Here is a 14,218-nt window from a genome sequence, read left to right on the forward strand (position 1 = left end):
TTACAGCTAAGTCTAAGGATCCTACAAATACTTGTATTGGGTCCTTGAGATAACTCTCTCCCAATCTTCTGACTCCTGGAGGCCAAGTAGCACTATAAATATAATGTAATCACATCAACAAAATTTGTCTGCACACCAGCTACTGTTATCAGCACAGCAGATGTCAAAATTTCAGTCTGATTAAAACCAAACCTCTCACTTCGCTCGATATACGGACAGTCGCTGAGTGGGAGTTTCTTTAGACCTCCCACGCAGTGACTGGCCATATATCGAGCGAAGTGAGAGGTTTGATCTTAATCAGACTGTCAAATTTTAAACATTAAAGCTTGCATTTCCAGGTGTACTTCCTGTTTACATCGAACAAAGTGACAGTACTGTAGAAATTTAAAAAGCTTATATCTACAGGTGTACTTCCTGTTTACCTTGAAGAAAGTGATAATACTGTAGACATCTAATTTCATTGGGAAAAAATCTTGTTTTTGTTGTGAACATGATTTTGTCTGTATCAATTTTCATTGTGATCACTTAAAAATTACACATCATGCATAGTAAATACATGTATAAGCAATGTTGCTTATCTGCAATTCTAACTTGCTTTAATACCACTATGGTACACCCATCATTTATATAATTGTTCGATGAAGAGTGCATCATTAAGGGGCAAGATCGATGTCGGATAAAAATCTAAATTCAAATAGTTAGGGGAGGGGATAAAATCTCCCGTAAGTTTCTGTCATCTGACATCGATTATACTTTGTGGAAAAAGAAACAAGAGGCCCATGGGTCACATTGCTCACCTGAGTCACCTTAATGGCCCATATCTAAAGATTTTCCATATATATTTGCATGTAAAACTTTGGTCCCTCTTGTGGCCCCAACCTACCCCCTACAGAAGAGCTGAGATTTACATGAAAGTTTCCTGACATATTGCAGATTGAAGTTTGTTAAAATCATTGCCCTTAGGGGTAGGATGGGGCCACAATAGGGGATCAAATTTTTACATACTGATATGTAGAGAAAATCTTTAAAAATATTCTTCTCAAGAACCATTGGGCCAAAGATGTTTACATTTACATAAAAGCTTCCTGACCAGATTCAAATTTATTACTGTCCTATAACAACATTCAGATTTATGAATTGTTCACAAGAAAAATCATGTTGATGCTTCAATTCAAGAACATTGTTAAGTCTTACTTAAATTATCAAGAAATATTTGCTTTGAGTCAGTTGATACAATTTTGTATCTGACAGAGGAAATTAAACAAAACTCCTACTGTTACAAGGAGAGAGAAAATATGTATGAAGACAGTTGGACATACAGATGATAGGCAGCTTCTGGAGGTTCAGTATAAAGAGCTCACCTGAGCTTTTAGTCAGATCTGCTAAAATACAGTTATTTACTTCAATATACATGTACATGTGTACACGACATTAATGAAACAGAGCATACCTTGTCATCACAGTCTGTCTATCAGGCCGAATATCTAACAAGATCTTCTTAATCTCTGGTTCAAATCCCATGTCCAACATTCGATCTGCTTCATCAAGGATCTTAACCAACCAACACAAAAATGAGAATTCAATGAAAGGTTTGACTTACATGTTAATGTATCCTACCATGACATAAATGTTTCAATGATACAACAGAAGTGTGAAAATAAAGAATTTTACATTTCAAATGTTTTTTCTTGGGTATCTTGTAATGTGAACAATGTGCATATGAATCTTGATAAATATAGCAAGTCTGTTTTAATAGCTGGGAATTGCGACAGAAATGAAAGTAAAAATATAAATAAAAAATTTCATTTTTGAAAATACATGAGACTATGAACAGCAATTCTTCACGCTGGCACACTTTTCATTAAGTGCTAACACATTCCGTATACTGATGTGAAGTGTCACAATTCATACTCTCATGTATTTTCAAAAATGAAATTTATTTCTTAAATATCAACATATCAGGGATGTGACTGAATTCCTCAGAAATCAGAGGAAAACTGGTCAAAAAGGGAGGAAATCACCTCACCCTACCTGGAAAAATATCATTTTCTGCCACTTCAGATCAAATCCAGAGTGTTTCATTTTTTTTTTGAAAATTGAGCAAATCAGAAGATTTCCTCTGAAAAGAGGAAAAATCACACCACTGACATATACTGTTCACACAAGAATAAAATATTAGGTTTGTGTCCATAATGTATACTGAGCATGTGACAAGTGTACATTTCTCTATTTCCACATACCAAGTAAGTGACCGATTTGACATTCACAATCCCATTCATGACCAGGTCATTCAATCGTCCCGGGGTGGCGACAATAATTTCTACTCCTTCGGTTACCACCTTAATTTGTTCCCTCCTGTTACCTCCTCCATACACACATACACTGAAAATGTGCAGTCAAACATTTACATCATATCATACACGGAGACAGTACTAAGGAAAACATTTACAACATATTGTACACATAGACAGAATTGTACCAAGGAAAACATTTACAACATATTGTACACATAGACAGAATTGTACTGAGAATTTTTTTTACATATTGTACATGCAGAAAGTATTGCACTGAGAAAACATTCACAAATGTACACGTAAATCTCTCATTAAAGCATTTCTCTTCCTCTACATTTCCTTCTTTTTCAATTTCTCATGTCTAGCCACCATTTTCTTTATGCTTACATGTACAATATTAGTTATATGGATTCTTAGTAGGATATATGGATTCACATTCCCTGTCAAAATTTCTATTCTCCCAAGCCGTTTGTCGAGGGAGAATATATACTTTGACAGGGAATGGGAATCCATATACCCTGCCAAGAATCCATATTACAAATATGTCCTACTACAGAGAGAAAAAATACTGTTTACTTCACGAAGCTTTTAATATATAGATCTATCGAAGCCATTTTGTATCCCATCTATTCTTGGCAGGATACATGGCCTCATATTCCCGGCTTGTCATCCAATCAAATGCCTAGATTTTTTTCTGCAGTAGGACATTATTGGGTTATTAACCAACTGAAGGCACAACATTAAGAGTTGTACAAAGTCACCATTCCATAAATGTGTGCTATTGAATCGTACTGAGTCTCTTGGGGTTATTATCATATCATTGTTTACAAATCAAAGGATACCTTCTCTAAGGAAAGTATTTAACAATCATGAACTTCATTTAAACAAATTTCAGAGATTCTAGTGAGTGAGGTAACCAAACTCTGAATTCATAATCCAAAGAATGAAAATTAGCCATATGGCTATTCAATTAAAACTGCTGAATCCATTGATTCAATCCATATATTTATCGCAATTCACCTTTGAATTAGAACGCTTTACCCGATATAGTATTGCGTTGTGTGACGACACAATTGAATGAGACGATCGAACAGTTTGAATGACATGTTTGAGGTAATGCAACAAGAGTTTTCATTGGCCGATTACAGTCCGCCCACTTTCTCGAGCTGATTCAGGTGACCGGTGATCAGATAAGATGGACGGATTAGAAAATTACTACCTGGAGAACTGTAGCTCTCTGAAAAAATATTGTGACGGAACAGAGATAAAGATCCACCTCTTATAAAAACTTTCGATTTACAGGGCACAAAAAGCTGCGCACGGTTGAGGCCTGATATCGCATTATCAGTGTATTCTTGTGTTGCTGTCTCATAAATTCAATATAAAAAAATCTTAACATATTTTCCTACTATACTTGTGTCCAAACATACCTTCAAATATTCATTAAAGCCACACACGACCCAAAAACTCGCAGCTTCAAATGATTTCGTTTGTTGACGTAGCCATGTTAGGTAGCCAGTCAATTCGAACTCTGTTGCTATTGGTATCTATTCATAAAATTGGTTGTAAGTTATGTATTTGCTCTTCATTTATTATCAACATGAATAATTAATAGAAATTAAACAAGAGGCCCAAGGGCCTAGAATCGCTCTTTTGATAAATTGTACAACCCCACCATTTCTATTCTTAGCCTCTTAGTATTCTAAATCTTTAGTTAAATCCTAAGAATTCAAAAAAGTAGGTCAATGTGACCTACTTTTTGGTTTACACATTTTGAGAACCCAAGAAATATCAACTGACAAAGTTTGATGATTTTAAGCCAATTAGTATCTGAATATTGAAATATAGCTGTCAAATCCCAATCGTAGGTCATGGTGACCTACTTTTTGGTCAGCGAACTCCGAACATGCAAGACCCATCAACTGACAAAGTTTGATGACTGTAGGTCAAATAGTATCTGAAATATATAAATATAGGTGTCCAATTCCAAAAGTAGGTCAAGTTGACCTACTTTTTGGTCGAAACCCTTCGAACATGCAAGACCCATCAACTGACAAAGCTTGATGACTGTAGGTCAAATAGTATCTGAAATATATAAATATAGCCGTCAAATTCCAAAAGTAGGTCAAGGTGACCTACTTTTTGGTCGACACACTCCGTAGAGTCAAGATGCATCAACTGTCAAAGTTTGATGATTGTAGGTCAATTAGTGACTGAAATATATAAATATAACTGTCAAATGCCAAAAGTAGGTCACAGTGACCTACTTTTTGGTCGATACACTCCGAAGACTCAAGATGCATCAACTGACAAAGTTTGATGATCCTAGGGTTTACAGTGCCCAAAATATGCATCTAAAATTGAAAATGTGAAATTTGAATATCTGCAAAATTCAAAAAGTAGGTCACTGTGACCTACTTTTTTATAAATATGTTTCAAGGCCTTAAGATGCATCAACTTACAAGATTTGATGATTCTAAACCTCTTGGTATTTGAAATAACAACTTAAAATATATCTATAAATGATAAGCCATAAAATTCAGAAAGTAGGTCACGGTGACCTATTTTTCAGTTGACGCATTTCAAGGTCCCATGATCCACCAACTGACAAGTTTTGATGAGCATAGGCTTCAAAGTGTCCAAGATATGCATCAAAATTAATTTTAAAATAAATACCTGCAAAATTCAAAAAGTAGGTCACCGTGACCTACTTTTGAGACAACTTGACACAAGGTCCTAAGATGCATCAACTGTCAAAATTTGATGATCCTAGTCCTTATAATGACTAAAATATCTAAGATTTAAGGAATTTAAAATTTTTATAAATTTAGGTCAACTTTGAAGTGACCTTGAGACCACGCCCTTTGCCCCAGGGTAATGCCTTGAACAATTTTTAATCTACAACATATCCTCATCCTTATGTGTAAGTTTGGTGATAATCTGCCCTGTGGTTCTTGAGAAGAAGATTTTTTAGCAACCACTACTTTTGTTTGTATTTTCCTGATTATCTCCCCTTGTTAAAGGGTCACATCCCTCTATTTAGTATGTATGAAAGCCCTTGGGCCAATGATACCCTGTAACAAATTTGAAAAAAATTGGCCAAGGGGTTCTTGAGTTATAGCCCTTTTTCTAAAAAGTTTACGCACACCGCACAAATGGCCATAGCATTAGCTCTTTGAGCCTTTGGCTCAGAAGAGCTAAAAATATAGTTTTCGTAAAGGTAAAATAAGCTCTTGATTAACGAAAATGCTACATAAGCCCATTATGGTCCTTGACACTCATGTGGCAGAGATGGAGACCGGCCCAGACTAATGAAAGCTGCATTGATGTGAGTTTAGCTATTTGAATAATTATCATTTAATGGAACTGGTATGATATATTATTTAAAATGTTTAGCTAAAATATTTGTGGGGGTATTAGTTGACACCTAGACGCTATTGTGCCAGTATGGAAATGAACCAGGATTCGAATTGACTGGCTACCTAACATGGCTACGTCAACGAATGAAATCATCAAAAGCTGGGAGTTTTTGGGTCGTATGGGGCTTTAATAAATATTTGAAGATATGTTTGGACACAAGTATAGTAGGAAAATATGTTATGAATTTTTTGATATTAGATTTATGAGACAACAACACAAGAATACAACTTTTTCTCTTTCTTCTTTTGAAGTTTGTTTCCATCTGGCCGTCATGTTTTCAAATGCCGACTACTCCCATATAAGGGAATTTGGGCGGACTTACACATATGGACCAATGAGAGTTTCTGTTGCATTTCGCAATTGTATTACAAACAGATTCAATTGTGTCATCACACAACGCAATACTATATCGGCCAAAGCGTTCTAATTCAAAGGTGAATTGCGATAAAAGATGGCCTCCTGTTAATCATGTGCTAACTTTGATGTAGGATCTAGTGGATTGAAGGATTTTAAGACATGCCCGAACATATTTTTTTTTCCAAGATAAATTTTCAAGATGACAATCTGCTACATTAAAGATCACAATCTCTTATTTGCAACTCCTTTTATTCTTAATTCCCAAATCAGCAATAAGTTCGCCCTGAGCAACATTCTCTGGTAATCCAAAAATATCCATCATATCCATAAACAAAATGACCTGTTTGTGACCACATACATTTGCAAGAAAGATGTGTTTTCGATTCTTTCAAATATTCTTCACATGTAAATAGCACACAAGCACAGCATGCATGAAAAACGACTCACCTCTTTATCCCCCTGTAGTGGAATTTCTTAACCTCTGCCTCTATCTGCAGTGCTAACTCGCGTGTTGGTGATAAAACCAGAACGTTTGGACCACCCGTCCTCTCGAGGTCTGAAATTTAAAGGAAAAATGTTTACCCACTCAAATTTTGGAAAGGGGGGGGGGGGGGGGGGGGGGGGGGGGGGAGAGAGGAGGAATCAGAAACATTTTCAAATTAGAGCTGCACTGACAGGAGGTTTAGTATGAAGTCCAAAATACATGTAATTCAAAATAAGCCCTTTTAAAAAAAATACCCTTACTGGTTATTATAAGTTCTGTTATAATAACCAGTGAGGGTATTTTTTTAAAGGACTTATTTTGGACTTTATGGGTATGCAAGATGTTGTTGACATGCACTAGAAATATTTTCAAGAAAAAATAATTAAATCAACTCATGTAGCTTATTCTTCGGGGGGGGGGGGGGGGGGGGGGGGGGGTGTTCCTGAATCCACACCTATGGATTATGGATGATCTAAGGATCTCATCAAAACCGGAACAGACGGTGTGACGTCAAAATTATTGATCTTTGTGGTCTTGAATACAAAAGAGTTACACATCATGGCAGCCTCTATAGATCGCAGGAATTTCAATTTTTGAAGTTTTCAAATTAGTACTAAAGCTTATCTTGGCCATATATCAACAGAATTGTATGACAAATCTTTATCATATGATTAATCCTATCATTTACCATGTAAAAATCTTTTGGGTTGCCTTTCCCTTTAATTGCAAAATGAATACTGAAATCTTAATTATATTCTCCACAAATTTAATTATATTGACTATTGACTAATTAGGGTATTTTAATTGTATTCTTCACAGATGTAATTATATTGACTAAATCAAATTAACAAATAACATCAGCCCAGCACTCAATATGTATCAGTCTGAAATGAAGCTTAAGTGCATTGTATTTGTGATACTATTGAACAAACTTGGGCTGGGGGTTGTAAATGACCAGGCAAGATGTGAGTGTTGTCCAAAGCTCCAGGTAACTCTGGGCAAAACTATGCATTATAAAATGTTTACCATGTAATTTTAAATTCCAAAGTTATTTCATACATAAGCATTACAACTTTAAATAGAAGAATTTTAATTTTCATTTCAATTAATATTGATTATCCATAACACTTCCAACTGATATACAATTATCAAAATGTGTTCATTCAATGTTATTGTTTTAAAGGTAGGTTCTTCCTCAGGTACAGGCAAAGCTATAGGTCTGTGTACAGAAAAAGTGACGATTTGTCAGTGCAATTGTGCGTCACAGATTTCTAAACAATAGGGATATTCACATCTAGCTGCTCCAAGGAAATTGAATAACAGTAGATCAGAATCAAAGATGTTTCAACATCCATTGAATACATGTACAATATTTTTCTTCTAGAAATCATTAAGGTGGGGATTGTCACCACTGCTGATGCAGCAGAAAGGTTCATAAAATGAAATAGATTCTGAACTTCCTCTGTACTAACCTAAATGTAAGTGACATTGTATATAACTCCTGTAAATATAATCAAACCTTTCCTACACTAGCCTTCTATTAATTCACTCCTTATCATGAACAAATGCTCTAAGAAACAGATACAGTTTGTATTGTATTTTGCACCAAACATATTAAGGTAGAAATGCTAACAAGTAGTTTTTACAAAATGAAGATACAAGAAGTTGAAATCAGTGAAATATAGCATTATAGTCCTGAGGTTTTGAAATTGGGGACAGGAAGTTGAGATTTTAAAGACACACAAAAATACTGTAAGGTTATGTGAGTTATCAGCATGAGTGAAACTGTGTAATTCCCATTGAGTGTCCGGGGTCTGGACGAGTGCTAACCATTACATAAAATGATTAAATGTGTGTATAAAGATATGTGTCAGCGACTGAAATACATAGCAAATAAAAGGGAGTGTATCATCCTCTTGCAACAATGTACAGTAACATTCATTCATCAGAGAATCAACACATAGATATTAAACTTATTCATAAGTTTTTTTGGTGTGATTTCATTTTTAACACTATCAAATATCAATTTGGTGTTACTTTTGCCCTTTTCTGAACCAAAAAGTGTCAAAATTGCTCATTTGAGTGACCTTTGTTTGAAAACCATTTGCCTATTACTTATCTGTGCAATATATGATCAATACCTGTATATATAAAAAAAAAAAAAAAAAACTCTGTTGAATGAGGAACTTTTTCCTCACATAAGGTATACATTCTGAGTGACCTTGACCTTTACAAAATGACCTTTGTCTGAAAGCCATTTAGTGTGATATATAATCAATACCTGTTCAAAAACTGTTGAAAATTGAAATAAGAAATTTTTCCTTATATCCTAATATAAGGTATATGTTCCGAGTGATCTTGACCTTTCACAAATGACCTTGGTCCAAAAGTCCCTGTCCCAAGAAATATTCATGATAAATTTCTGATGAAAGGTTTTGGAGATATGAGCTCGGATGGATGGACAGAAGGAAGGACGGATGTTCAGACACAACGGTGACTAAATGCTCCTATGAACAATTTTCGGGGAGCATAAAAGTACAGCATAATTTGTCCAAACCGGCCTGAGTACTCCGGCGCTCTGTCAATTCCGGTCACAAAATATAGTCCCTAACATTTCTTTAACAAATCCTTTATTAATAATTCCCTGTACTCCGGATACTGCATATTCTGTTTATTGGCCGGCTTACACAGACCAAACTGCTATTAATTAACTTTAATAATCCTGTGTAAACCGCCCCCTCGATGATACACCACCCTAATTGTTACGTTAGTCGTATTCGGATTACATGAGGTCCCAACTGCTCGTAATTAGCTCTAATTATCGTATTTAAACCAGTCACCTCATGATTACCAACCTGTCGGTATATTCGATTGATCACTCGCAGTGTACACAAAGGGTGTCTCAAGGGAAGCCTCAGGTAAGTTCAACTGGCGATGAATCGTAATCAGTTTAAAATAAAACCTGATTTTTGGGGATGCACTTTTCAATTATGACAGCAACAAGCACAAGGTAATGGTGCACGAGCATCCCCCATAACGAAAGAGACGTGAACTGACAATAAAAGACAAAAGTTCAATTAATCGATGAATTTGATGCATTCTTGGAATGAATCAAAATAGTGAACAACCCAGCCATGTTTTCCAAAAGCAGGGTAGACCTCTCGGAGCTCTCCAACAAGTCAGACAGTGATGATATACAGTTAAGTTAGCTCAACTCGCCATATCCAGTCCATCACTCGGCATTACATCAGCTTCTGTTTCACAAATTGAGACAGTTAAAAGCGATATTTCCATTAAATACATTTACAATGAAAGCTGGGAAAGAGAAATTTTAGACGAACACAACACAAACTTGACAAACGCACATGATGTAGCACATGAAGACGGCGATGATGTAGACGAAATCGACAATTTACCAACAAAAAAAGTGAGCGTATAATTCCCAGATTTTCTTACCGTTTAATAAAAATTGGAAACTTTTTCAAAAGAACACGACGATAAAACACTGGCATTTATATTTTCACATTTTGAATTTTTTGTGATATAGTAAAACGTTAGCAATCATTACACATGTATGCATAATTTAGATAGCGAATACAAGGGAAGCAACTCTTATACTTTTCAACATTCTGCACTCTGTGTGAACCGGCCAATTTCTTTGGAAGAACACACAGCTGGTTTAGACAGATTATACTGTACAAGAAATGTGATGAATGATCACATTGTTCTTTATGATTATGCTATAATGTTAATATTAGAAAATTTTGATTGCAGCAATATATACAGTTCACTGTCAGAATTTGGACCTTCTGGAAGCCAATACTTACATTGGTTGCTGGTCAATATGTATAAATGCTGGTAACAAAAACGCAAGTGTTTTGCCCGTCCCTGTCTGCAAGAAGAAAATGAAATACATTAAAATGTGTTCACTATTACTATGTACAAGGTACATGCATTGTTTTGATTCAATATTTCAAATTACTTATTTGAATTATTTACAAGCAATGTGGCCATACTTTTCCGAAAGTCTGCTTTGTTGTATTAAGATTTCTTACCTGGGCAATTCCTATCAGATCGTCTCCTTGTAAAAGGACTGGCCATGCTTGTTTCTGAATTCAAAATAAATGCAACAGCTATTAACATCTATCATGAATATTAAATAATTAAATTTGTATTGCATCAGATATACATGTACCTGTAGATACACACAGACAATACATGCAAAACTTGGCATTAACACTTTAATTAAAATTTACTTGAATAGGTGAAGGATCCTTGAAATTCTGGGCATAAATGGTATCCAAAATTTCAGCTATAAAATAAATATAATAATCATTTGCAACCAGTTTGACTTAGATGTATCAGAATCTATATGACAAATTAATAAATTAGTCACATCCAATGGACAAAAGAATGGAAGTCTTACGATAATGCTGAAAAGCCTCCTCGAATGTTCGGACGGGATTGGGGATCCTTTTGTTTCCCTCTTTACTGAGATCATTCACAATGATATTGTTGTTTGTCTCCCTGTGACAGATCAATGTGCAACAAGTTATCCATCATATTTACACAAGTCTGCAATTCGTGGAAAACTATTGATCAATAACTTGAAATACTGTTGAAATTAAGTTTTTCTTATATATAAGGTATATGTTGAGTGACTTTGACCTTTACAAAATGACCTTGAGTGACCTTCATCTGAAAACAATTTGCCTATTAGTTATTTGTGTGATATACGATCAATACCTGTTCAAAAACTAATGAAATAAGGAACTTTTTCCTTATGTAAGGTATTTGAGTAACCTTGAACTTTCCAAAATGACCTTGGTCCCAAAGTACATTTTCCCAAGGAATATTAATGATAAATTTCTGATGAAAGGTTTAGGAGATGGAAACTTTTATATAAAAAATTGTTAAAATAAGAAACTTGTGTATGTTCTGAGTGACATTGGCCTTTCCAAAATGACCTTCAGAGACCTTGGTCCTCTATTTTTAATACATAATTTCATTCCAATCTTTTTGTAGGTCACGGAGACCAGTCCCTGTTCTCCTCCCTTCACCCGCTTCTCTTACAGTGTCTTCCTCAGGTCGGTATACATGTACATGTATCTACACGAGCAGTTTATCATCAGTACCTGTCTTCCTCAGTAAATCTACATAACTTAAATGATATGTTAATGATGCTACCATTAATGTACCGGTGACAATCTTTTGCTCTGTTGGAGATCGAAACTGGGACCTTTCCACTGCTCTACCGATCAGTCTAAAGGGTTAACTCACAGGTGCTTGGGTCTTAATATATGAATACACATATAGCATATATACATATATGTAAATGAAGTTGTTTATATACATATGTATAGACTATATGTATATTCAAATATCAAAAACCAGTCCTTATCTCAAGGAACATTTGTAATAAATTATCTCGATTTTCTGATGAAAAGTTTCAGAATATGAGCTCAGACGGCATGACAGTGACCATATGCTCCCCCGAAATTGTCAGGGAGCATAAAAAAGTGTGGAAAACTGAACTGCCAGACTGACAGACAGTTGGAGCGCAAACCTAAAGTCCCCTTCAACTCCATTGGCAGGGGACTAACGAGTTGACAGAAGACATCTGAGCTCATATGGTAGGTAAAAATTTGAAAAGGCGAAAGTTTTAGACGAAAATCAATCACCATTAATACATACGACAGATTGGTGCTAGGAGCCTCCCAGAATGCATTTTATCAAAAAGACTCAGGTACAACATATTTTGGAATACCGATTAAAGTTTATTTATGAATCATAGATTAGAAAAAACTTCAGAAACATGTTCACCTCTTAAGAATATATTCCAAGAGAAAGCACAAAAGGATTAGTAAAGTTTGACTCTAAGCAAGTCAGAATCAAGATACATGTACATACATTTTCCTCTACTAAGCTCTGCAACAGAAGCAAAACACCTTGTACCAATACCTTATATGGGCAGCCTCCCTTGGGTGCATGTTGGCAACATCTGGATCTTCTATATAAAAATTCTTCCTTATTTCTGGTAAACCTACAATAGACAAAAAATTATGTACACATTCAATAACATGAACAATAATCATTTTATATTCTATCTTTTAAATCAATACAAGATTTAATACAAAGAAAAGGAATACTGCTTAGACGATTGTCATATTTTCTGATGGAGCCCGTGAAACAGCACTGAAAGAGGTACAGTATGTTCAGTAGGTGATGATTTTTTAAAAATTAAATAAAATATCTAAATATTGTTTACATTGCAGTGACAATAATCATGTATCATCTCTATGTATCTATTTTGTCTATATGTGATACAACTTTTTCCATCATACAATAAGGAAGTATCTATCTTTCCATCTATATTCAGTGTATACTTTCATTAACATCATTGTCAGTGTAAATACATTGTATTCAATAACTCTGTTCACATCATGGAAACAGTGATAGCGATATAGACAATTCTGTGTATACCTTATTGACAATGGGAACAAAGCAATACAGACAATATAAAAATTCTGGGTTTATCACACTTCTCGTCTGTCAACATTAAAACTAATCTATACCTTTCACCTATTTTTTGCAGTCCCTAACCTTAACAATCCTCATTACCCAAACCCTAACGTTTACTCTATCAAGAGTTTGGGTCATCAACATACAAAGTGCAAGGGTCAGGTTTATTTTTTCAAGCAAAGTACAAGGGTAACATTTGACAACCTATGAAATGTGTACATTGTATATGTAACATCATGTTAACACACACTAAGTTTCAACAAAACAACAATAAATTTATAAAGCAATGTGACAGAACCTTGAAACTTCATTCTCTCATTTTCATCCTTGTTTGCTCGAATCATTGCCCAGTTTATCCTTGGTGCTGGATTACTGACACTGCTGGAGTTCGAACTTGCCATACCTACAAATAGCATTAAAATAGCACTCAACAAAGATTAGGAATCGTGAAATACAGAATAATAAATCTTATTTGAATTAAACAATCACTAGCAGTGATTGGGAAGGCCAAAATGGCCTATGGAACTATGGCCTCACGGTTCAAGTTTTTAATGGGCCATTTTCAGATTTAATGGCCCATCAACATATTTCAATAAATAGCAAATGTGCAGTGGAACATTGCTTTCATTGAAACTCTGAACCATGACCACGATCTTTTCCACTGCTCTTGAAAATGTTTCTACTTTGTTTCGATGTCCCCCTCTCAACAGTATCATTGCTTTTATCGGCATTGGTATTTGAAGATGGTCTCTCGTTGTTTTTTTCCCCACTTTCTGTCGTTTCTTTATCTGTCCTTGGACTTCCGAAACTTTTAAAAACGCTAAAGTATAAGCATGAGAAGACGTGATGAGATGTGATGTAAGAGGAAATAGTTTATTGGTTATCTATTTTGATTTGTATTGCTTCAACCAATGAGATTCGGTGTATCAGAATACATAAGAATTAAAAATGAAAGTACAAAAAATAAGTAAGTCGTACCCAATTCATTCTAGAGAAAAAAACGTAAGCTACAATCGATAATGAATGCGCACTTTGGTGCATGGATTAGATAATTTAATGCGTCAATTTTCACCTGAATGGGACTATGGCGCAGGGCGCATGACCTTCCCAATCACTGCACTAGTCTAATCATTAGAGGTTG

General features: G+C 35.0%; 2 protein-coding genes across 3 annotated transcripts in view; one reads left to right on the top strand and one right to left on the bottom strand.

The window, feature by feature from the left end:
- Positions 1 to 14,218, top strand: part of LOC125670354 (solute carrier family 17 member 9-like) — a 960,148-nt gene that overhangs the window by 535,443 nt on the left and 410,487 nt on the right. The gene's annotated exons all lie outside the window — the stretch shown is intronic.
- Positions 1 to 14,218, bottom strand: part of LOC125669574 (probable ATP-dependent RNA helicase DDX43) — a 30,795-nt gene that overhangs the window by 8,824 nt on the left and 7,753 nt on the right. The window contains 11 exon segments of the mRNA XM_056162008.1: positions 5 to 92; positions 1,451 to 1,551; positions 2,241 to 2,382; positions 6,519 to 6,619; positions 6,869 to 6,878; positions 10,383 to 10,447; positions 10,611 to 10,664; positions 10,812 to 10,867; positions 10,982 to 11,082; positions 12,517 to 12,598; positions 13,376 to 13,480. Coding sequence (XP_056017983.1) covers positions 5 to 92; positions 1,451 to 1,551; positions 2,241 to 2,382; positions 6,519 to 6,619; positions 6,869 to 6,878; positions 10,383 to 10,447; positions 10,611 to 10,664; positions 10,812 to 10,867; positions 10,982 to 11,082; positions 12,517 to 12,598; positions 13,376 to 13,480 — 905 coding nt within the window.

The sequence above is a fragment of the Ostrea edulis genome, chromosome 4, assembly GCF_947568905.1.
Source record: "Ostrea edulis chromosome 4, xbOstEdul1.1, whole genome shotgun sequence".
In the NCBI taxonomy this organism is placed as follows: Eukaryota; Metazoa; Mollusca; class Bivalvia; order Ostreida; family Ostreidae; genus Ostrea; species Ostrea edulis.